The sequence below is a fragment of the Cynocephalus volans genome, chromosome 12 (genome assembly GCF_027409185.1).
Source record: "Cynocephalus volans isolate mCynVol1 chromosome 12, mCynVol1.pri, whole genome shotgun sequence".
Taxonomy (NCBI): Eukaryota; Metazoa; Chordata; class Mammalia; order Dermoptera; family Cynocephalidae; genus Cynocephalus; species Cynocephalus volans.
Genome location: NC_084471.1, coordinates 14,017,372 through 14,043,313, shown reverse-complemented (window position 1 = coordinate 14,043,313; position 25,942 = coordinate 14,017,372). Strand labels below are relative to the sequence as shown.

General features: G+C 36.0%; 1 protein-coding gene across 9 annotated transcripts in view; it reads right to left on the bottom strand.

Annotated features, from left to right (window-relative positions):
- The window catches only part of RBFOX2 (RNA binding fox-1 homolog 2), a 253,113-nt gene that overhangs the window by 83,584 nt on the left and 143,587 nt on the right, over positions 1–25,942 (bottom strand). Inside the window, exon 1 of one of the 9 annotated variants that reach the window (XM_063074847.1) lies at positions 6,366–6,886. The exons of the other annotated variants lie outside the window; for them this stretch is intronic. Coding sequence (XP_062930917.1) covers positions 6,366–6,410 — 45 coding nt within the window. The 5' untranslated portion in view covers positions 6,411–6,886. Of the gene's footprint in view, positions 1–6,365; positions 6,887–25,942 lie in introns of those variants that run through there. 9 annotated transcript variants of the gene reach the window in all.

Below are 25,942 nucleotides of genomic sequence, written 5' to 3'. Positions count from 1 at the left end.
CCCAGTAAAACAACTGTACTCCCCTGGTGGCTGAATGTGCCCAGTAATGCACCAAGGAGAAACTCATTTTAAAGCATCTTCTCTGTGTGTGTGTTTGGGAAGGGAGGAACAGGTGTGGATTGGGATGATGGGGAGGTAGACAGGCAAATACACAATAAGAATGTCAGCTAAGAGAGAAAACCATGTCCACTTTCATGAATCTATCCCCAGCTTCCAGCACAGTGCCTGGGACATAGTAGGTACTTGAGAAATATTTGTTAAACAAACAAATGAAGGAAAGGGGCACTTCTCCTGGTTGTCCCAATTCCTTGATTGTTTCCTCAGTGTTTCATGCAATCTCCAGAACCCCATTTTCTTTCCCTCATGTGACTCAATTTAAATATTTCTTATTGAAGTCACCAAAGACCTCCAAATGATGACCAAAAGCAATGGACATTTTGTATCCTGACTTATCTATGGCATTTGGCATTCTCTCCTTTGGGAAACTCTCACTCTCAGCTGTAAATGATACTAGTCCTTTCTGACTTTCCTCTTTCCCTGTTCACTCCCTACCCCATCTTTCTCTTCTGCCTCTGCCACCCTCTGAATATTGGTATTGATTGAAACGCCATCCTCAGACCTCTTTATATTGCACACCAGAGGTTCTTAACCCAAGGTATATAGTTCCTCACAGTGGCAAACTAAAAATTTGTTTTATGATTTGCATTTCTGTGCAGTGAGGACCCATAGTATTCTTCAGATTCTTGAAAGGGTTTAAACCTCAAAGAAGTTAACACTACTGAACACATTTGCTCTAGGTGTCCTAACTCATTCCATCACTACAATTACCACCCATTTACCCTGATGACCTCCACATTTCCATTTCTAAAACTAAATTAAACTCTCAAAATTGAATCATTGATTCATTTAACAAATATCTGAGTGCCTACCATGAGCCAGGAACTGTTCTAGGTACTGGGGGAAAATAGAAATGGACAAAGGAGATAAAAGTCCCAAATATGTGAAGCTTGGATTCTTGTACTCATTTTACCATGTTTGTTTTCTTGGTGAATAGGTAAATTTCATAACAGGTAAAATAGCTACCATTTCTTGAGAAAGTCTGTGGTTGCTTATTATTAGGCAACTACATACATTATTAGCTCACTTCATCCTCACAACAATGATATTTTAATCTCCTTTTAGAGATGAGGGAATTAAGGCTAGGTGAGGATATGTATCTTGCCCAAACTTACCCAAGCTAGCAAGCTGCAGAGCTCAGATTCAAACCCAAATCTGATGGAAAGTCTGAGGTCTTTCCAAGACTCCTCTTTCTTACTCAACACCACAGCTGATCAGAACCAAATCCTTTTGATTTCTCTAGGTCTGTCCTTTCTGTCCATCCCTATCACCACAGATTCAGTTCTGACCTCATTATTCTGTATCTAGCTTCCTACTTGTCTCTCTGCCGCCCTTCTACCACTCTTCCCATCCAAGCTTCTCACTACTGCTGGAGTGATCTTCCTAAATGAAAATCTCATTAGGCCACTTCCCTGACTAAAACCCTCAACTACTCCCACACCCTACAGAGGGAAAAAAAGTCCTAACTCTTAAGCAGGAACCTAAAATAAAATCTGGCTTCAGCGTGCCTGTCCAGAGTCACTGCATGTCCTCCCTGCCCTTGCCACATTGAGCAAACTGCAGTTCGTTCCTTGACAACACCATGTTTTTGTTCTTATTCCTTTGAATATGGCCTCCTATCTGGCTAATTCATCTTTCAAGAAAGGCTTTCCTAGCCCTACCTGCTCTCACATGTGGGTTAGGTACACCTTATCCGTATACATACTTTTCCTTAGTACCTAATCCATCGTACATAACTGTTGGAGTTATTATTTCTGCATAACTATGACTAGATTGTGAACAGTCAGAGTAGAAACTGTGTTTTATAACTACCCCCAGTTCTTAAGCCAGTGCCTGAATACATAGTAAATGAATAAAAGTTTGTTCACATCAAACAATAATGCCTTGATTTCTATCTCTAGCCATTATTTATCCATACATGGGTACATAAAAATGAAGAGTATCTAGCTATCAAAATGTTATAAAAGCATTCTTTCTCTCAAGAATGTACTTGGATATATCTTCAAATTTATAAATTTATTTCAGTAGCTTCAGTATCTTTTAGAAACTTGAGGCTGAAAGGAAGATGTACAAAAAGAGTGGGACAAAGGTTTTATTTTCAACTTTCTTAGAAGAGTTCAGATTCTAGACAAAATAATACCCACTCACTAAAAAAAGCAAACAAAAAACCCACAACTTTAGTTGTTGTTGCTCTTCAAAATTCTACACAGATGTGACTCAGCTTCCCTACCTTCCACCCATGAACCAACAATGCAATAAAAGCAGATCCAAGAGTCCCTGACCAGAAGGCAGGGCTTGCTCGTAACTTTCCCAGGCTGCCTCTGACACCCAAGTGAAAAGCAACATTAAAGGGATAGCATTTCCTGCAATCATAAAAACCTGTTAGTATAAAAGCTCCTCACAGCATGGCCCCACACAATAACTTTAACTAAGTGTAAATAACAATTTACACCTAATAGATATTAAACACCTTTCCAGAAGCAACTCTAACACAATTCCATTTTTAATTTCCTTTCCCCCATTATTCCCTTTTACATAAATGAAACCAAATTATAGCTAACTCCATTATTTCCCTAGCTTCTTTTCTCTAGTTTAGGCAGAGTTCAGTTATAGAGAGCTCCCTGTAGAAAAAAAAGTAAGAGTGGAATTTGAAATAAACTGCTTTAGACCTTATATGCTTATAAAAAAAACCAAATAATTCTCATTTTTATTTCTTGTTCCCCCAAATTGAACCTTTAGAATAAGACCACAAATAAATACACTAAGACATCAGTGAGAACAGATAAATTATACAATATTATTTCGTAGGTTAATATCTGGCTTTGGGAAACTTACTCATATCTTTAAGACACCTCAAACCCTAGACAACTAAGGTCATATATACAACTGAAATTATGTATATATTCTCTGTATTCTGTAAGATTAAGGAAAAGGTTCTCAGACAAATATTAAAAAGGAATGGGATATAAACAAATTTACCAATACTGGATTATCAATAAAATAATTCATGATTAACCTGTGAAAACTGAAATGTGCTATCTCTCTAATACCAAAAATATGCCATTGCTCTATTATTAAACTACTGGTGACCCTGCTGTCTTGTTCACCACTATATCCCTGTGCCTGGCACAGTATTTGGCATATGGTAGGTACTAAAAAACATTTGGAATGTAATCAACTAATTCAGAATGAGAAATTAAAGAAACTATATATCACTCTACATCAAAGTCATCTTCCCACAAAGAACTGGACAGCCTATCATCTATTTCACCCTAGCATTTCACAGACCAGAGCATACTTTGGTATCAAAAGTACCTTTCAGATAGGTAACTTTCTGTCTCTCAACCTTCTGGATGCCTAATATCCTTAAACTGTCCTTGGCTATCCTAAACCCTCATATCAGGACAATTTACTACACTTCCAATTATTTAAGACACTGCTTCCTCTTCCTCTAACTGCCCCATTTGCCACCTGGGTGACAGATTAAGTGAAAGTGCCTAAGGAAAAACTGTGATGACAGACAATACCCCTAACTTGAAACGACAGTTACATTTTAACCATCCAGTCAGAGGTGGTAAATGTTTAACCCAGAAGAGTGTCTATAAAAATTAATTCAGGAATAGTTTCTTAAATAGATTTTTCTGAGTAGGGAAACTACACTCATTGTCCTTTAAATTATATCTAGCAAGCCCCAACTTATTTACTCCACCTGTACTTTAAAGTGATTTGGCCCAGATTGGGTTCTGAAAAAATTATAACTAGTAAAAGAATCAATTTCAATTGCACACTCTTAAGACAGGCATGATTTTATTAACAATAAGAGCAATGAAAAGTCAAGTACCTAAAATACTATATTGCCTACTGTTGGAGAGAATTCGCTGTTTCATTATCTCAACATTAGCAATTCTCACAACACTTAATTAAAAATAGGTACAAAACCTTTAATAAAAATATACTATTCAATCATGTCCTCGATAATTTACAATTGCATAATATGTTGGTACACAACAGCAAGTATTACTCAATAAGCAGCTTTGATTTAACTAAGTATAAGAATCTAATAGAAGCTAAAAAGAACATTTTATACCTACAGTTGAAATAAGAGTTTGGATAGCAAATAACCATCTATTACTCATTTATAAATGTATTCAAAGAAAATTGTTACCTTAACAAATAAATAAATAAGATTGCAAAATACCTTCCCACAAAGAACTGGACAGCCTATCAGCTATTTCACCCTAGCATTTCACAGACCAGAGCATACTTTGGTATCAAAAGTACCTTTCAGATACTTCAATTTAAACTTCAATTTAAAATTGTTTTTTCAAACCCATTAATCTGCTGATGTGGTGAAATGGAGAGCGTACCCTTTAATTTTAACATCCCATTACCTGTATTTCTGAACTACCTTAATTTCAGAGAGAATAAACCTACTTAATGGAGCAAGCCACTAAAGTGTAGTTTCAAATACTGAGCACTACATTTATCAGTACAAAATCTTAATGATCAAAAAAATGTGGGGTAGCAAATTAATCTTATCATAAATGAATAGAATTTCACTGCAAAATACTTTATCAAACCATGTCATAATTTCTGAACAGAAACTCTTAAATCCACTCCATAATTTGGGGAGGGAGGGAAAACTGGCCAATTTTCTACCTCAAAAAATTCTTTTACATACTATATTTTTTCATTTATCTCTAATTCCTCAAAATTCCCTTGGGAAAAACATTTTTACTTTTTCAACTCAGACAAATTTATTTATGTTACAGTTATTACAAGTCCCATACTTCACTAGTTGGGTCTCAGAAATTTACTGTTTACAAATGTTTCTCATCAAAAACACATCAATATTAACCTGTAAGAAGATTTGCTTCTAATCTAGTCTCATGACAATTCCAGCCTTAAGCTGTTACATAGACCAATCTATTGTTTCATGTCATTAGAGAAATAGTTCATAGGTAAATGAAACCCACAAATATATCAAAACCTAATTATGGTAAATATAATATACTCTTAATTTGAATAATGTAAAATAATGGAAACAGTTATACAGTTAATATAAAACATATATAATACAGACTAATGTATTAGAATATAGTCAAAGAGAAACATAACTACATATCTCTCATATGATTCCAATACTGGTAGCTTTGGACTTGAATGAGAATTTTGAGTTTACTCTGGAAAGCTTACCCAACAGGTCCAATTCAAAATAGTTTAGTTTAGCCCTTAGGCCCCAAAGTCCTAAGATGTACTAGTTGGTTCGTCTTTTCTTCTAACCCTAAGCATTCCTGTTTAGCCTGTGACTTAGGTACTAATCATTAGAGAAATGGCCATTTGAAAGAAAAAAAAAAAATTAAGGTCCGTGAAAACACAAACAAAATAAACTGAGAGACCAACTTGTATCTATAATTCACGATTAATTATATTAATTGGCTTTATTTTCCTATTCTAGGTTTTCAGCACAATCAATTATTTCAAAGAATCATGACATGAGAGATCATCTGGTCCAACCCCTTCATTTTACATACAAGTAAAGTGAAGTCAAGAAAAATGAAGTTATTTGAGCATGAACACAGAGGTGGTTAACACTATAGCTAAAACCAGAATACAGGACTCAACTTCAACTTTACTTACTATACTGCTACTAGTTTAAAGGCAATTAGATATTCAAGAATATGCTTGATAATAGCCTAGCATTTTCTGATGCTAGATTTCAACAAGTTAATCCTATCACTAATCCTATCACAATATAATCTTAAATGTTAGGCTAAAAGTAGTCTAAAATAGCCTAAGCATGGAGGCTGCCTCTATTATACACTACCTTTCTGAAGGATACAGCAACGACATTTGGAAGCTGCCATCTGTGCCTCTCATCTGCCTAAAACAAAGCCTAAAGTTTACTATGGTATGGTGGTTTTGTTATGTTACATTTAGATTGGCCAGCCCACCCTGTTTAAAACACACAAACACACACACACACACACACACACACACTCACTCACTCACTCACGCAAGAATTTCTCGGGAGTTTCAGAACTTCTAGAGTTGAAAGCCAACCACCCCTGTCCAGCCGCTGATAAGATAAAATTCAAACATCCTGCTACAGCAAATTAGCAAAAAACCTTGGGGAAATCTATGCCCCAAATGGTCAAAAAACAGAAAGCCTGTGAACATTTCATTCTACCAGAAAACCTTCACAATCAAACAGTATATAGAAAAAAAACAAGTTACCCTTAGCTTACCTGGACAACAGGATATTGGTAATCCACACAATATACACCATACATAGCAAAGGGGGAAAAAAATCTTCTGATAAGGACAGTACAAAAAGTGTCTAAGTTTTTGCCTTGTTTGATCTAGCTGTGCTGTTCAAAGGAACTAGGTAGCACCAAAAAAAAAACCCCTTGGCTGACTTCCAGTCTATACAGATAGGTATGCTGGCTCAGCTGATGAAGTTAAGAGCTTGGTTCACACCAGACCTCCTCCCCAATAGGATTCAACAACAGAAGAAATGTCCAGGGAACAGCAAAAAGCTACAACTGAATTACTAGCTATAGACTGAAAACTACACTAGAGATTTGCTATTACCGTTGGTTTTAAACTGACAACTCCACCAGAAACTCTCTTGGCAGAGAATGACAGCCAGGGAAGGAAACACGGGCTCCTTAAACTGACACACAAAAAACAGTAGGAAGCACAAGGAATCCAGGAGCCAAAATAATATATATGTTCCAGGCTTCAAGTGCGTCAGAGGGAACACTCCCAATCCAGGACATGGAAAGGCAGATGGGGCTGGTATTATTGCTCTATTCCTTCTTGGGCGGGAGCACACATGCGCAGACACACACACACAACTTTTTGCTGTCTCCGGCAGAGACAGGTGTTAGGATTAACAGTATAAAACCCTCTGCCATGGAAAGGAATGGGGGGAAAAGTCACACTAATACACGCAGTAAAAGGATCCCTTTCATGACACTGTATGTTTTTGTATCATTTAACACCTCCCTCGCTGTGCTTTATCAGAGGCTAAGACAGCTGGCAGGATCAGCATTAGAAAAGAGGAAGGTGGCCCAAACTCTGAGGCAACATGAGTCTACTGGAAGCCTTCAGACATGCAGGGTACACCCTCTCAGCTGTTCCAATCAAACTTGGAAGGATTAACTCTGGCTGCCTGCAAAAACGTGGGGGTGGAAAGGTCTTTTCAGAAAAGCCAGTTGCTTTTCCCCTTTTAGGAAGCTCCTATACCCACCCTACCATTATATACAAACACACATGTGCACACATATTTTTATAACAGATACTGAAAGCAGTAACAAACATGGACAGGTGTTAGGTTAATCTGACAAAGCACAGCAGGTTAAAGAGTTGGTTTTAAGAGCCTAAATGGCCCATCTCAAATCAGAGATCTGCTAAGTAATTCCTAAAAAATAGGACATAGAGTGAGAAGAAAAGTGTAAATAAACGGTTACTAACAGACACCAGTTATAACTATTGCTCCTAAGAAATCCTCTATTTGGGACAAGCATTCAAAGTTCAAGATGATAAATAATTCTAAATTAGTTTCAGGGGCTATGACTTCCCTAATCTTGGAGAACCAATAATATCATAACATGCTCTCCTAATATTAAACTATGAGGATTAAATGCAACTGTGAGGGCATTTGTGAGAGTTTATGTATTACCACCCACCCACCCAAACACCCCCAGTGCAAGTTTTCTCCTTTTATGGTCATTGCAATTTATTTTAGGATTGCTCAGAGGAAATTGTTTTTTAAGAGTCAATATGGCCTTAGTACATTTAAAGATAATTCTCTTGGTTAAACATTTGTCTTAAACCAGTTCTAATATATTAAGAGGACCACTGCAACGTACAAGATTATTTTCAGATTGCTGGTACTGATTCTATGTGTATTACACATGAAGGACAAGAATGAATCAATTCAGTATAATTTTTAAAACATGTACTGAACATGCATTACACACAAGGTATTTGTGCTAAGCACTGGAGAAATGAAAAGACACAGTCCTGTTGTCAAGACTTTACAGTTTATGAGAAACATAATGACATATGTAAAGCCAAAAGGTAAAACACTGCTACAGCATAAAACTAAACATTGTAAGCAACTTCTCATACATTTTTAAAAACTGCTCTTGAACATTTCTATAGTCTCACTTTCCCACCACTAAAACTATAAGACCCTGCTTTGTCAATTCTTAACAGAAATTACTAGCAACTCATAACATTTTAGATCTGATTTGCCACACCTTAAAGGCCTGTAATATATATATTCTAACTGTCCCCTATATGGCTACTAAAATGGTAATTGAGAAATAAAAGGAGTGTTCTGCAATAAAATCGTACACTAAATTTCCTCTTCTAATCAAATCATTTGCCAGTCCTTCTTCCTCCCTGTGTACTTTGCCATGTTATCTTCACTCTACTTCATTTCATTTATAGCAGTATATCAGTATTGGCCACATACGGTACACTGGTGAACTAGCAGCTTAAATCACTATTAAATCTTCTGAGATTCCTGCTGATAGAAAGACTGGAAAATGATACTTTGTATAAACCATAGACAGCTGTAACAATGAATATGGTTGACAAATTTAAAACTTCATGAGTTAACCCAGTTCAATAAAGGATGAATTAATTACAGAAGACGACATTCCCAGATGGTCTTATATTTAAGATGACAAACTATAACTCAAATCCTAGAACAACTGATATAATTTAAGCCTGAAAGTGGTCCCCAAGTATATTATTGAGGGCCTAGTCAATTTCTGGAGATTCAAACTCTTCCTGAGGATAGACCTATATATATATTATAAAAAAAAATTATGTTGTTGAATAATGTGAAGAACATAATTCAATATTTGTAAATGAAGTTATATGGGGGTATTATGTATGTATCTAAGTATATGTCAATCAATAAGTTATGCCTATAATTAGTTATAAGTCAAATACGTTACATATGTATATACACATGCATATATATAACTTATTGGTTGACATACACACCAATATATGCCATATATATTATATATATGCCATACACACACACACACACACACACACCCCAGTACAAGGGTACTTCAAAGAAGTTCGTGAAAAAATTGAATTAAAAGATAATATGAATCTTTCCATGAACTTTGTGAAGTACCCTCATATATGCCACGTAAATACGTTTTATATACAGTCATATGCCACATAAATGATGTTTCAGTCAACAGCGAACTGCATATATGATAGTGGTTCCGTACGATAATAGGTTTGTAATAGGTTATATCACCTAGGTCTGTGTGAGTACTCTATGATGTTCCCACAATGACGAAATCGCCTAAAGACGCATTTCTAAGAATATGTCCCCATCGTTAAATGACAAATGACCATATATACAAACACCTGATACATATAGAGTGCATGTATGTATACTATATACACGTGTATATATATATATATATACACACACATACACATATGTGTATATATACACACATAAATACATATATATATATTAAATAGTCAGAAGACAAAACCAATACCTACAGGGGGTAGGATGGGAGATGGTCTGTTTTCACCTACTACTTTAGAGATAAGTTTCTAGTCTGTTCAAATACATTTAAATTAGGATTTATTGCTCCTATAATTTATCTTGTTAAAAGTTTAAGGGAACCAAAACAGACTTTACTTTCAGTACAAGTACTTTAAAAATTAATAATACTCTCTCAGTCTCTAATTTATATTATCATATTTGCTTTACCTAACATGATGGCATACCCATAAACTCTCATTTAAGACTGGAGGATACAGACAATAATCTGACTCATGTATCTTATACCTAGGTTGTGCCTAAACTGCGCCCAGGTCTAGCCTTTCAGAAAAATGTCAAAATAATTGAATATTTGAATTATATTACTTTTTTTTTTTTTTGGCAGCTGGCCGGTATGGGGATCTGAGCCCTTAACTTTGGTGTTATAACACCATGCTCTAACTAACTAACCTAACTGGACAGCCCTAGTATTTGAATTATAACTCCCTGAACTTCACCTTGCCTTTTTATCCACTTCTTTCTGTAAAAAATTTTTAACTGTTATTATCATTAAAGACCATTAATTTAGTCAAACCAAAATTCTAAAAAATACTTGTAGAAAGAAAGGTGAAACTTTCACCTGCAAGACAAAGCACACTACAAAAAATCAAATTACAAGTGTTAGTGTTGAAAGGCCTCTCTCTCCTTTCCTGATATGGTCTTTCTATAGAATAATGCAGCCTTAGTTATTAACAGAAAGAGATTCCATGCATGGATCAGGAGCTCAACATTGTTTCAATATTTTTTCCATTATCAAAGTAATTAAGAAAATAGAAACCAAAATGAAAATATTTTCAGCTCAGAAATTATTACTAAGTGATTTGCTCCCTCAGAACAGATTGGGTATTTCCTTTAAGTGTTAAATACTATCATATTCACTCAAAAATTCCAGAAATAAGGAGACTGATTCTCCATAATAAGCTCAGAGTTATTTGCTGACAACACCAATTTACTCCATTTGGAAAAGTGTACACTCTGCAATACCATGAATGCTTTATAGTATTAAAGTTGTTGTGTACTGATCAATTAGAAACATAAATATAGAAAATGGCCTTTCATGTCTATTTCTATAGATTTCACTAGCAGAGACATGCATACTAATTCATTTTTTCAACATAAGCTTTAGCAGTTGGCACACCTAGAACATGGCTGTTAAACAGAATGTAATGATATCAGAGAGAAATAGATCTAGACCTAGAAATAGACCTCATATTCAAGAGTAAGATAGCTAAAAATCATCATGAGATTTATGAAACTTAAGTTTTGCTAAGGACAAAGCAGACCATCTACCATCAGCTCCATGCCAGGGAACGTGGTTGGTGCCACTGCAGTTCCATCTGTACATTTACAACCCTTGGGGGCTTAAGACCTACCAAGCACTGGATAAGTTTAGTCAATCAAATTAACCAGGAAATATGAGATTCCTTGCTTTCTCTTCTACTCTCTCATTCCTGTTTTCTCCTCTCCTTTTCCTTTCCTTCTACCTATGCCACAATCCTGCAAAGTGTTCAAGAATACTAGCGAGACCCTCAGGGTAGAATGCTTCAGCAAAGACTGAAGAGATTTCTGCTTTAAGGTAAAAGTTTGGTTTTAGTAGCAATATTCTGTACTAGGGTAATGTAGAACTTCAAAAAAAGACAGGGCTTGAGCTAGATAGATGAGGATGGAGGGGATGGGGAGAGAAAGATATATATGCAGGCAAAACACATATGTCATTAGCAACATGCAAGATTGACTGACTTAGGGGTCTGTGTGAACCAGTCGACTCAACTGTGGATGAATATGGCAAATGACAAGGCAACTAGGTAGGAATCACTGTAGAGGGCCCAGGACATCGAGATATGTATTTTAGACCTTACCTTTAAAGATTGCTCAAGAGGGAAAGAGTGCTACAAAAATAACGTTTTGTGAAAATGGCTCTGGTGGCTGCTGGTAGGAAGAACAAAAAAAGGGAACAACCTAAAGGTGGGAAGACCAGCTAAAGGCTACTGTTACAACAGTCTACAGACTATTAATGCAAAGAACATGTATGAGCAGTAGAAATAAAGTACAGATGTAAGAGACATGACAAACAGCATCCACACAGTAATTGGAGACTGTCCACATGCAGGGTATGAGAAAAGGTAATTAAATATAACACTAAGGTTCTAAGTCCAGCTGACTGGCCAAATAAGAATAACACTGCTAAAATATGGAAACCTGAAGTATGAACTGCTTTGAAGTTATGGGTGACCACCCAATAGAAAATGTCTAGCAGGCACTCAGAGTTGCACGTAGTGCTCAGAGTGTAGAGGTCAGGGTTAGAGATGAAGATCCAAAAAGAGTATAGCACAAACAGCCAAGGCCATAATGGGATTGAGATTTATCTCCCATATTATTTATTGAACACCAACCACATACTCCAAGAAAAAAGAAAGAGAAAAAGAAAGATGGGTCAGGAGGAGATACAGAAAGAAGACAAAGTGCTGAAAACAGAACCTTAAGGAATACTTACTTCTAGAAGGCAGAAATAGCAACACAGGATAAAAAGATTAAGCAGGATCGTGGACTATTCACAAAAGCCAGGACACAGTGAACATCTGTTACTTTTCTTCAAACCCGCATCTCTTACACTAGGGAAGGTATTTCGTAAATTGATACCAGAGATGAATATATAAGGATGTCAAGTAGAAACACAGAAAAGTTAAAGAGAATGAGGATTTAGAAAAAATTACTGAATTTAGCAAATAGGAGCTCAAGAGTTTTAAGAGATTTGGTTTAGTAATATGAGTAAAAGGATGGCAGCAAAACTATAAACACAGGGTCAGAATGAAAAACAGACATAATGCCTGCATATGAATTTTAAGGAAACTTTCAATCTTGAGGTACTACTTTGTTTTCCAAGTGGCAATAAAGTATGAAAACAATTACTAATATATTCACAACTACCCACTGTTGCCTCTATCAGGTGAATTTTTATTTTGTTTTGTTTTTCTTTGCCTCTGTGCCTTTGATCATATTGTTTTCTACTACTGCAAAATGTCCAGATCTTAAAATGGGCCCCTTCAAGGCCTACCTTAATGCTATCTGCTCCACAAAGCTCTTCGTGATTACTTCCAGCGAAAAGTAATTTCTCTTTCCTTAGAACTTAACATGGCACTTTACATTTATTTTAAGGCATATTTGTTTATCTATTAGATGATTAGGGGACATTAAGGTAGGACATGTCCGTTCATCTTTCTATTTCTCTCAAAGAATTAAGCTAATACCTTTTACACAGTATATGCCTATCAGTATATAAAAAAGGGAGGGTCTGCAATAACTTGAAACTACTAATCACAGATCATCCCTAATTTGTTCATTCAGTCAACACTCATTCATTCAATCAAGATATCCCCAACATTGTGTGAAGTCCTAGAAATACAAAAAGCTCTCAAAGAGGGGATGGCCAGTTAGCTCAGTTGGCTAGAGTGTGGTGCCGATAACACCAAACTGGCCAGCTACCAAAAAAGAAAAGAAAAGAAAAAGCTCTCAAGAAGCTGAAAATATAGGGGATAAAAAGTAGAAAATAATAAACACCAAAATGCCATCTGATAAGTGCCATACTTATTACAACTTGGCTTGGGAGAAAATAAATAAAGCAGCAAGTGCTGCTGCAGCCACCACCGCCACCATCTAATTTCCTAGGGTGAAAGAAACCAGGAATATCTCACAAGCAATTAATGCTTTAAATAAATTGTGAAAAACAAGCAAGAGCTTTTCAGATGGAATGGGGTGGTGGCAAGGAGCTCTGAGGCAGCAGGAAAGCATTCCAAATGCATAAAACAGCATGGTATAAATGAAGCCATACTTACGGTGCTCAAAGAATGGCAGGCAGGTAAATACATCCAAAAAAAAGTCGAAAGCCTATTTAAAAATATTCATGTAAGAGTTCTATTGGTTCTGAAGTACTATGAGAACTGCTGAATTTCTACACCAATGGGAATGCTTTAAATTATGACTACCAGAAAACAGCAAATCACAGTTAAATACAGAAATACTCCTTTACATGACACCTGGTACAAAAGAAGAATGGGTAAACTGTGGAACAGGTGAAATGCATTATTATATTTTAGAGTGAGAGACATGACGTGCAAACTGAGACAAGGAATTAGTATTTTTGTTAGAAGTGTCTTATATTATGCTTTCATTCTAAATCAGTACTACTAAAAAATAAAATGTATCCATAAACGATAGGACAATAGTCATTCACTTTAAATCCAGAAAGATAGATAATATTATAACTGTAAATATTCTGATACTGTTAGGGAAATATGACAACAAATGATTTTACATACATTATCTTATATAATAGAGCTCTTTCTCCTCCACAAAAACTTTTATCTCAATTAACTCATAATATCTCTGTGGTAAATTGCAAAAAATGGTCACAATATTTCACAGCTCCTCCATCAAGAAATGGAATTTTTTCTTCGCCCCTTGAATTTGGTCTTAGCCTTGTGCCTCACATTGGCCATGGGGACACTAGCAAATGCGATGGAAGCAGAGGCTTGACAGGTGTGCCTGTTCACTACTCTCTGGAACCCTGGCATTAATGTGTGAAGAAGTGTGAAGGATGAGAGACCTAGAGGAATAGAGGTGAGCTGTTTCAGCTGAGCTCTCAGACTAACCAACCTACCAATTGCCAGACGCGAAACTGAGATAGTCTTAGATCCTCCAGGCCCAGCAATCCTCCCCAAACTAGAAAAACCAACCAAATTCCTGGCCCACAGAATAGGGAGTAAATAAATGATTAACACTGCTTTAAGCCATTAAGTTTTGGGGAAGTTTGTTACCTAGCAAAACCTAACTGACACAGTCTCATTGCATAACATTAAGATGGTAAACCTCTATACTGACAGCAATACCACAATGTATTACTGTAGCTTAAAATCAGCCTTAGTCCTCCAACTTTGTTTTTCTTCTTTAAAGCTGTTTTAACTATTCTAGGTTCTCAGCATTACCATATGAATTCTAAAATCACCTTGTCAATTTTTACAAAAATCTGTCTGGGGTTCTGATTGGGATTACATTAAAACTATAGAGTAGTTTGGGGAGAATTAACATCCAAGAATATTAATTCTTCCAGACCATGAACACAGTATATCTCTCTACTTCATTCCATTATTTACAAACAGATTTTTAAAGGTTTATGACTATCTTTTTTCTAGGCATGTACCGAAATCAAATCCTATACCTGAGCTTTATGATACTTGTCACTTTTCTGAAGTCCAATAGATCCCATAATACTCACATCCCTGTAAGATCATAATACACACACATCCCTGTGTGGCACCAGTGTCAAGAGAGAAAAATAGATCAAGGGAACAGAATAGAAAGTCCAGAAATAGATCCACAGGTGCAAAGGCAATTCAGAGAAGAACAGTCTTTTCAACAAATGGTACCAGAACAACTGGATATCCATACACAATAAAAAGGAACCCAGATCCATACCTTATACCATATACAAAATTTAACTCAAAATGGACCATAGACCTAAAAATGTAAAACATGGAACTATAAAACTTATAGGAGAAAATTTTTGTGACCTTGGAGTAGCAAAGATTTCTAAGAGATGACACAACCCATAAAAGAACAAACTAGTTAAATGGACTTCAATAAAAACTTCTGCTCATCAAAAGACACTGTGAGGAAAATAAAAATACAAGCCACAACCGAGAGAAAATATTTGCAAACCATATATCTGATAAAGGACTTGTATCCAGAGAAGTCGGGGAGGGGGACGGGTGGGAGGGGGGGAGGATCGGTGTCTGGCCAGTGCAGAGAACAGAACCCTTGACCTTGGTGTTACAAGGCAATACTCTGGCCAGCCCAGGACTTATACCCAGAGTATATAAGAACTATCAAAGCTCAACCATAAAAAAACAAATTTAAAAAAAAAAAAAAGGCAAAAGATTTGAACATGACTAAAGAAGATGGTAAATAAGCACATGAAAAGATGCTCAATATCATTATTCACTAGGAAATTAGAACCATAATGATATCACTACATACCTATTAGAATGACTAAAATTAAAAAGACTCACAATATCAAGTGTTGGCAAGGTTATGGAGAAAGTCTTATATACTGCTGAGGGGAATGTAAAATGGTATAAACAATGTGGAAACAGTTTAGCAATTTCTTAAAAAGTTAAACATACACCTACTATATGATCCATCCATTCTAGTTCTAAGTATTTATCCAAGAGAAATGAGAGCATACAGTATATCTATATATTGACTCATATGTGAATATTTATAGAAGATTTATTTGTCATAGCCTAAAACTGGAGACAATCCAAATATCCATCAACAGATAAATGAGTAATAAAGTGTGGTTTATCCACAGTTGAACACAACTGAGCAATAAAAATGAATGAACCATCAGTATGTGCAATACCATGGATGAATCTCAAAATAATTATGCTGGGTGAAAGAAGCCAGGCAAAAAAAGGAGTATTTATTGTATAATTCCAGTTTTATAAAATACTAGAAAATACAACCTAATCTACAATGATAGAAAACAGATCAGTGGTTGCTTAGATATATGCCACAAGAGGGGGAGGGGATGTTGGAAGGATTACAAAGAGGCATGAGGAAACTTTTGGAGAAAATCAATAATTATCTTGGTTGTGGTGATGATTTCATGGATGCATACATATGTCAAAACTTAAATTATACGCTTTAAATATGTGCAGTTTATTGTATATCAATTATACCACAATAGAGCTGTTAAAAAATTAAAATTATGAATTCCTGCCCCACCTATTGCAATGAGTATTTGTAAGGTTAGTTATTTTCTTTGGTGGAAGAGGAAATAGTAAAGGGAGATGAAGGAAAAATACCATTGTGCCCTAAAACACTACAGAGAAAGTTAGGAAAAGGAAGACTAGAGGTGTGATATTATGATATATTGGTTTTCATCCACAGTTCTTTGGCTCCTTAGCAGAACTCTAATCTTACCTTGCCTTTCTGTCTTGGTGCTGGCCATAAAGGAATCCTCTCACCTACCTTGTCTGACTGTAGGTGACAAGACCCCCATTTCAGGAGGGATCCTGCCCCATACCCAGGAAGAAGAAATGCTGCACAGAGAGGCCAAGAAGAATCTGAACAAACAGGCCATGCTGGGTTTCCCTACTTAGTCTATTAGTATTAGATCATTCCCTTTTTGTACAATCACATTTCCACAAGGTTGTCCATGCTCCAATTGCAACTGGCATCTGAAGTGGGGTGGGACCTGACAATACCTCCAGATAGACAGTGTCAGAACTGAATTGTGGAATTGGTTGCTTGCCTGCTGCTGGTGGGGAGAAATCCCCACACATCTGGTGTTAAAAGGGTGTTGGGAGAGTACAGTGGGAGAAACTGAACTGAATATGTTTGTTATACTCAAGGGGTATGGTAGCAAGCTAGATATGAGATTTAAGCAGAAGTAGAAAGGCAGGTTTTTCTGAAAATTACCTCTGATTAGTCTAGGTTAGACCCCTGCTACATAACCCTCTTAGCACTTGCACACGTCCTTCTCAACTTGTCATACACATCATTTCTGTCTCTCCCACTCCAGGAGGGCAGAGACTACACAGTCTATCTTACCCCTAACACCCAGCAGAGTGCCTGGTTGGTGTACATAAGCAACATAGCATGTGGTTATGATTCCAGGGCTCTGAAGCCAGACCACTTGGATTCAAATTTTAGTGCCATCACTTCCTAACTGTGTAATTTTGGAGACGTTATTTAACACCTCTCTGCCTCAAGTTCTTCATCTTGAAAAAGAAGATAATAGCGCCTAACTCATAGTGTTATTGCGATGAGTAAATCAGTCAATATATCAATACGATTGGCATATAGTGATTACTAAATTATAGCTGCTGTTATCATCATCACTGCTGTCTTCACCACTATCATCTCCTTCTTAAGGGCATTTAAAGGAGATTGAGAATTTTCTGAGTCATAAAGCCAGATCTCTATCTGAGGAATAACTGGCCTCAACAAGAGACTCAAGTATGTAAAGGGAGGAAAGGCAACTGGCAGGGAATGGAGGGTGGAGGGGAGCCGTACGTACACACCCAATGTAGGGCAATCAATTTCTGTTGAATGAATCGAGAGAGAAGACCAGGCTTGACCAAAAAGGGAATATTAATACATAAAGGAGCAAAGAAAATAGCAGTGATTTTTATGCCCAAGCGAATCTCCTCAAGTGCAAAGCAGGTAACATGTTCTCCCTTTTTATCTAGAAGTGCTGAAAAACAATGAGAAACCATTCCTTTGTGTTCAAAATAAAAAACGAACCAAAAGAGGAGGCCATGTGGTCTTGAACGTGGAACTGCCTCTCCTGGACTGTGTTCACCAGGCTGGTGCTTTACAGATGACCTGTCAGGCATCTAACAGCTTCACCTGACTTGTATCTCTACTGGGGAAAGGGACAGGGCTCTGCCAGCAGCAAGGCAGCAGTGTGGGAATCCTTGGGTTGGCACTAGCCCCTTGCTCCATTCAAACCTGTAATCTCTTCTGACTTTGATTTAATGCAGCAATTATGGGTAATGTGGTTTGAAGGAGATAAATGCCCAGTGTAGCTGGCTGTTGCTTACTCTGTTCATGATACAAGAACATTTTTAAATTAAAATTCTCTTTATGATAAAGGAGCTGTTTCACTGAATGTTTCTGTGCAGTCCTGATATGGAGCTTCCCCCCAAAGCAGATTAGAAATCAAAGTTGCTCCTCCTCACTTCTGGCAAACCATGCATATATACAATTACTCCACCACCTAAAGTGAGTTCCTGAACCCTAAATTTTTCCCATTTATATAATTAGATTATGGTAATAACTTATGATGATCACAGGATCAGTGTCAGCACTACATGAGTTTCATTAAGGAAGACTCATCTTTACCTTTTGCAAAGAAATTCCCTTGATTTCTTTCAAAATAAATATGCAAAGTAAACATTCATAAATATACATGCATAAAAACACTTTGTACCCATTTCATTTGGAAAAGAAGGAATAGCTGAATATAAAATATTAAAAAATAAGGCCAGTTTGAATTCATAATACAATGATTTAGTATATCTTTTATATCTAAAAAACTTTGAGTAATTAAGTCATAAGTTAAATAAGTGTAGAAGGGTTAACAGAGCTTGCCAGGGTTTTTCCCCCCAAGACACAAAACCATCATGCTACAGCAATTGAAGGAATCTACACTAGTTACTCTAAGTCAAAACTATGTAATGTTTGCAAGGTAGTTAAAAACAATAATCACCACCACCACCACCACCTAATAACTAGAGGAAAAATAATCACACAGCACCTCAAGAAAGAACATTTGGTACAGGTTTACTGGTTCCTGAATCAATCAATAAAACTTTTGATCAATTTCCCACCCCTAAAAGTAGAAATAAGAACAAATAATACTAACTTTGGTTAGCTAGGATCTATTATTTTGATTGCTTGAAAAGGATGGTCATTGACAATTTTCTTTTGAAAAAAAGAAACAAAGTACAAGGTCAGAATCAGTTATATTCTGCAAAGTGGAAACAAAAAGACCCAAGATCAAATGTGTATTTTCTTTTCTTAAAGCACTCAGTTCAATTTCAGTGCAAAGGTCAGAAGTTAAGAACTGCTTTTCGGTTCCACTATAGAGAGTGGTGTCTCAATTACAATTAATGTAACTAATAGTTTTTGACTAAGAACCTCTATACTCAAAAACATTCTCCTTTCAGAAGAGTGCCATATGCCATGTCAGGAAATCCAAAACTAAGACTAGATTCCCTCTCAGAAGGCCTCGCCAAGACCTACTTTAATCTTAGGTGTAAAAATACAGAACTGATGTCACCTTTGCAATATCAATGCTGCTCTGGAGCAGTATTCATGGCTCTCAGGCTCTGTGAGGAAGCTGATCTTCTCTTTCAAAGAGGGAAGGATAGAGAGACATAAAGAGATACCTTTGGAAAATAATTGTATAAATACATACTATATATATACATATACCCTGGCCCTTGGGAACATAGCCTGGCATAATTAATAAGATTAAAGAAGGATTTAGGATAAGTAAGATGAAAGTTAGTCTGATCCTTACAGGATTAAACCCAAAATCCTAGTATGAATCCAACGATTTTTAAGATCAACACCATATAACAGGATTAAATCAATAGCCGCTTTTGTTTTCATATTGGAAACAATCATAGTTGGCAAATCCAGGCCAGCAGCACCAACTCATTGGTTAAACAGTAGGGAGAGCAGGGCTAAAAACAGGGACTTTTACTCTAAGGAGGCTTGCTGACTGCCCTACCCACACAAATCAAAAATCCCTTATCCCCTTATCTTTAATTCCAAAATCCAAAAAGCCTGGAAAACTAAGTTTTTTTCTTCTCTATCCTCCCCGCCCCCCCTTTTGTGGTAGTGGAAGAGGAATTCATTTAGTTACAAATGTGACCTAAATTGACGTGGACATAAGGCCATTATGGTACGAATATTCAAAAAACATTTACCTGTAAACAGATGAACTAGTGTGACGATGAAGTGTTGCCCTGTACCCAACTTGGGGGTTACCCTAATATAGAGCATATGTATTCCATATCCTTTCTAAATTCCAAAAGATTCCAGATTATGATATATATCTGGCCCCAAGGGCTTCAGATAAAGGACTGTGGACCTGTATTAACTATACAAATGTGTCCTTCTTTAGCTTTTAAAAAAGGTAGCCATGACATAAATAATGGCAAATCAGGGAAACAAATTACAACTGCTGACATAATAAGCAACAACATGTCAAATAATGGCTATCAAACTGTAGCCAGTATGTCTACAATGGACATGCACCGGGGATAAATTAAAAGAGACAGAGACCCAGCTGGAATATGTTGCAGACTGATAATTACATTTGAATAATGACCAGAAAAATAGTATATTTTAAGGAAAATTTCTCAAAAGTTTTTAAAACTTGCCATCGATCAAAAGCAAACAACAAAAACTTCTAGGAGGAGCATACCAGGAAAAGAAAACATGAAGGCTTTATTCAAAATGAATACTTAGATAAATATGTACTTCCTGAATTTCTGTGGAGCCCTATGATTCTTAGAATTTTAATTCCTAAAAAAAAATTTAACACAGAAAGGCAATTTGGGAGATAATATATGTACCATTTATTTCTCTTGGAACATTCATATTAATATTAATTTTCATACTCACATTTATATTTATAAGTTAATTTCATAGACCATTTACTTCTCTAGGAACATTTATATTTATACATTAATTTACACGCACACTTCTCTTTCACAGACACACTATTCTATTAACATAAAACTAAACTACTGACTTCTGCTTCCAGGAAGATGGAATACAGACACTTTTCTCTATTCTTTCTGCTAAGTACAATTTAAAACCATAGACACTTTATATATTAAACAATATAAGAAAACTCCTAAAGGTTAGAGAGAAGAAAACAAACTGGATAGGGACCTCAGGACAGGGTGATGAGTTCCTTGGATTTTCTCTTTACCTCGTACAGCCCAGACTTGGAGCTGAAGAACCTGGAAACACCAACAGGCACAGACAAAGAAGTCCCCAACAAAAGCCTCTTCTCTACAACCAAAGGACAAGGAAAGGGGCAGCCTAGCAAGTAAGAAAATACGTAGACTCTCTAATCCAGCCAAACACCACTTCTTTCCCACCCAGGTCAGCAAAGGCCAAGAGAGGAGCCTCGACTTCTACCCTCACCAGGCTGATGCAGGTGTCCCAGCATCCCTGCCCAAGTACAAAAGGAAAAGTAGGGAGCCCATACATTCATCCCCACAAAACTATATAACTTTTAGGAAACAAAACAAAATGACACAAAAAATTGTCAGGACTTAGGGCTTAGGTACAGAGCTCTTAGACTTGACAACAAAAATATGATCCATAAAAGGAAAAATTGACAAATTGGATTTCATCAAAATTAAAATTTTGTTTTCTTCTGTGAAAGACCCTGTTGAGAATGAAAAGATAAGCTACAAAGTGGGAGAAAATATTTGCAAACCATATATCTAAAATATGAAAAGAATCCAAAATTCAACAGTAAAAAGAACAATCCAATTAGAACATTAGCAAAAGACACTAAAATCTCACTAAACAGGATATACAGATAGTTAAATAAGCATTCAGAAAGATATTCAACATCATTAGCTATTAGGGAAATGCAAATTAAAACTATAGTGATATACAACTACACACCTATCGGAATGACTTAAAAAAAAAAAAGTAACACCATCAAATGCTGACAAGGATACAGAGAAACTGAATAACTTTCACATTAGTGATGGAAACGTAAAACGGTACAACCACTCTGAAAAACAGTTTAGCCATTTCCTATAGAAGTAAACATGCTACTACCACATAATCCAGCAACTGCACTCCTGAGCATTGATCCTGTAAAAATGAAGACTTATGCTCACACAAAAACCTATACACGAATGTTTATAGCAGCTTTATTCATAACAAATGTCTTTCAGTGTGTGAATGCTTAAACAAACTATGGTATATCTATACCATGGAACACTATTGAGCAATAAAAAAGAATGAATGATAAATGCAACAACCTGGATGAATATCTAGAAAATTATGCTAAGTTTAAAAATGCAACCCCTAAAGGATTTTGCTGTATTTAATTTACATAACATTCTTGAAATGACAAAATTACAGAAATGGAGAACACGTTAGTGGTTGCCATGAGTTAAGGAAGGAGTGGGGGCAGGTGGGAAGTGGGTGTGGTACAAACGAGCAACATGAGGGATCCTTACAGTGATGGAAATGTTCTGTATCTTAACAGTACTACTGTCAATATCCTGGTTGTGACATTGTACTATAATTTTGCATGATGTTACCATTGGGGGAAACTGGGTAAAAGGGTGCATGAGATCTCTGTATTATTTCTTACAACTGCATGTGAATCAATAATTATCTGAAAATAAAAAACTTAATGAAAACAAAAGTCTATCTGTTGTTATCAAGAATATTATTGGGATAATTGGCAAATGAGAATATGGGCTGCAGATTAGATAATAGTATCTATATTTAACATCCTGATTTTGATAACTATATAAGAGGTTATGGAAGAGAATACACTTGCTTTGAGAAAATTAATATAAAATTTTGGGGTACTAAAGGGACATTTTATACTTACACACAAACACACACACTTTGAAACTTACTTTCAAATGGTTCAGAAAAAAAGAGAGTAGAAAAACAAATATGGCAAAACGATAAGAATAAACCTTTTGGGGGTGAAGGATATATTCATTATCATGATTGTGATTGTGTCACAGGTGTTTACCTATGTCAAAACCCCATCAAATACCGTACTTTAAACATGCGCAGTGAATCTACGATCATCTCAAAACAAAAAGTTTAATTTTTAAAAAACTACTTAGCAAACATTTTTTTAATTATAAATAAATAGAAGTGAAAAACAATAAAAAATAGAATCGCAGGACACATCAAAATAAAACTTTAAAATTTATAAAAATAAAATTCAAAAAACTACTTAGCACTGAATTCAAGAATAATCTGAGTACACCTGCTAGTACTTGTATTGTGATATCACCCAGAATGCCAAAAAATGACTATGCCTAATGTTCATAGTTACTATATCAAGTTTCTTCCTATGGAATTACCAAAACATTTTACAGACTTTACTGTGTATTCTTTGTTTGCTCAACACATAGTTGCCTATATCATAGGGCAAAATCAGTATGTAGACACCTCCTCTTAACAGCCTTTTTATTACTCATGTTTCTTAAATATACTAACTAAATGTTATTGTTTGGTAAGGGCTATTAGAACTTAAAGAGATGTTCCCTCTATTTGCATGTTTGATTAGCTTTTTTTCTTGGAAAATTATTTATGAAGCAAAAAATTAGAATTCACACATTCCAATAGACCATTAGAGTTTAAAAACTTTTTCTTTAAACAAAATATGAATATCAAACAAAACATACACTTTTAGATATGATTATTTTATCAAATGTAATATCCAACATACACCACTTTTTAAAAGCTAGTTTTTATATTACCTATACAAGGAAAGGAAGGAAGGAGGGAAGAAAGGAAAGGAGGGAGGGAGGGATGGATTAAGATAGAAGTTCTGTTTTAAATCAATTAAGGACCAATACCAATATGTAGAATCTTCCTAGAAAATCTGTATTAATACTACAGTACTTGTTACTCTCCATTTAAAACAACAATGGGAAAGGATCTATCACAGATGCTTTGGAATCACCTTTTAAAAATTAGGTAACATGTACATGGTTACTAACAAAGAGAACCATCAAAATCATGTTTCTTATGAAACTGCATCAAAAAGTATGGTATTATTCATCAATCAAAACAAAAGAATGTAGGAAAATCAATATTTGTGAGGGCAGGAAAGAATAACTTTTATTTGCTATCAGGAATTGTCCTATCTCTCTTTTTTGCTATAAGGAATTGTCTTATTCTCTCCTTTCATTCCAGCCATGCTGTCTCCTCACATTCTCTGCCACGGCTTCAGGCTAACAAGTTTAGGGATTCATTCCTATCTTCACAAGAAACATATAAAAGTAGTTCTGTGATGGGCAATGGGTAGGTTCAGTATCCAAATCAAGCCTGCTTTTATGCCCAACACTTACAACAGCACTTGGCTCATAGGAGATTAGCACAATGTATTTGCTAATTAAAAGAAAATAAATGAAGGAATAAATGACACTCAAAAAACCTATTTACTGGAAAGACCTTGAGTCCCTAGTACTCAGGTACTTTACCCAAGAATCTTATCCCTAAAATACTGCCTAGGGTATTTGCCTTGGCATCAAAATTCACCTGCTTAAACAGTCTCCTTGGATTCCAGACTGGCCCATGCATCTTCAATACTGGCTGACCCTTCTTTCAGTTCCTATTCAGCCCAGTGAGCAGACCCACTCTGGCTCTAGTTTTTCTTATACATATAGGCCCTTACTCTCAACAGTTCACCGAGATCCAGCCTGCTATCTCCTCCTTAACTACGAGCTTCCGTATAATGAAACATCTGATTTCACATTAGCCTCTGTGGTCTTGATTCTGTCTTACAGTTCTACACTACCTGTGGTTTTAGTGTGGAAGCTACGTGCCTTGGAGCAATTTTGTAATTATTTGTTGCTTTTCGGTATCCTCCAATTCAGTTTGCTAGTAGTATCAATTTATGATGTATCCTTTTATATCACAGGATAAGTGACTTGTCTGGAGTCACAGTGAATGGCAAAGCCTAGATTTTAGCTGATTTTCCAGGATCTTCTGACCAGTCCACTAAATAACATATCTCATACCTTTGCTGTATCAATTATCTTCAATTTTCAAAAAAAAGTAGACTTAAGAAGAAATTAAGTCCTTTAAAATCCAGATTCTCTTACCATCTAGCATAAGAGTATGGCCCTAATGCACACATTTTTACCCTGAATTTAATCCACTCTTCACTCATATGTTAAGCAACATTAATTATATTTTAGCCTCTAAATACTTGCTGTAGTACCAAGTTTACTACATTTTCACAAAGTCTGGGCAACAGTATATGACAGAAGAGATAATTTGTCCTTAATATGGTTGGGCTTCACAGGGCCCATGATCCACTGAAAACTGTGTGCAAAGTATTGTAAATATGTACATTGTTCTGGGGACCTGGTCCAGAGCTTTCCTTAGATTCTCAGTAATGTTCAAGGCCCAAAATAAAGATTTAGACCCAATAATAATCCAGAAAATTAACAAGGTTAGGAGATAATTCCATCTTTAAGTAGCTGTTCCATTCAAACACTCCTATTGTTTCATGGCAAATCACTAATACTTCTAGTGTAGGTATTTCCCCCAAGTCCACTTCCTAATCCTACCTCTTTTGAATGTCTTCCTTTGCTTAAAGGGTCTTTTACCTTCATTTCTAATCCTCAACCCCTTTCATGAAAATTCTAATCCCCTTCTCTGCTAAGGGTTAGACCACAGACCCAAATCCTAGCCCCACCTCACTGCAAATCTTTCAAGTCAGGGACCAACTGACAAGAAGCATTCCAGCTTCAACATCCCAATTAAGGAGCTAGTACACTAAGAGAGATCTTTGTGGATTAAGTTTGTTGGTTTGGTGGGTTTTTTATGTTTTTTTAACAGTTGTTTAAGCTAATCTGGCTTCAAATCCTCAAGAGAAAAGCTGGAGTCAAGAATATATTGCAACTCATGGTC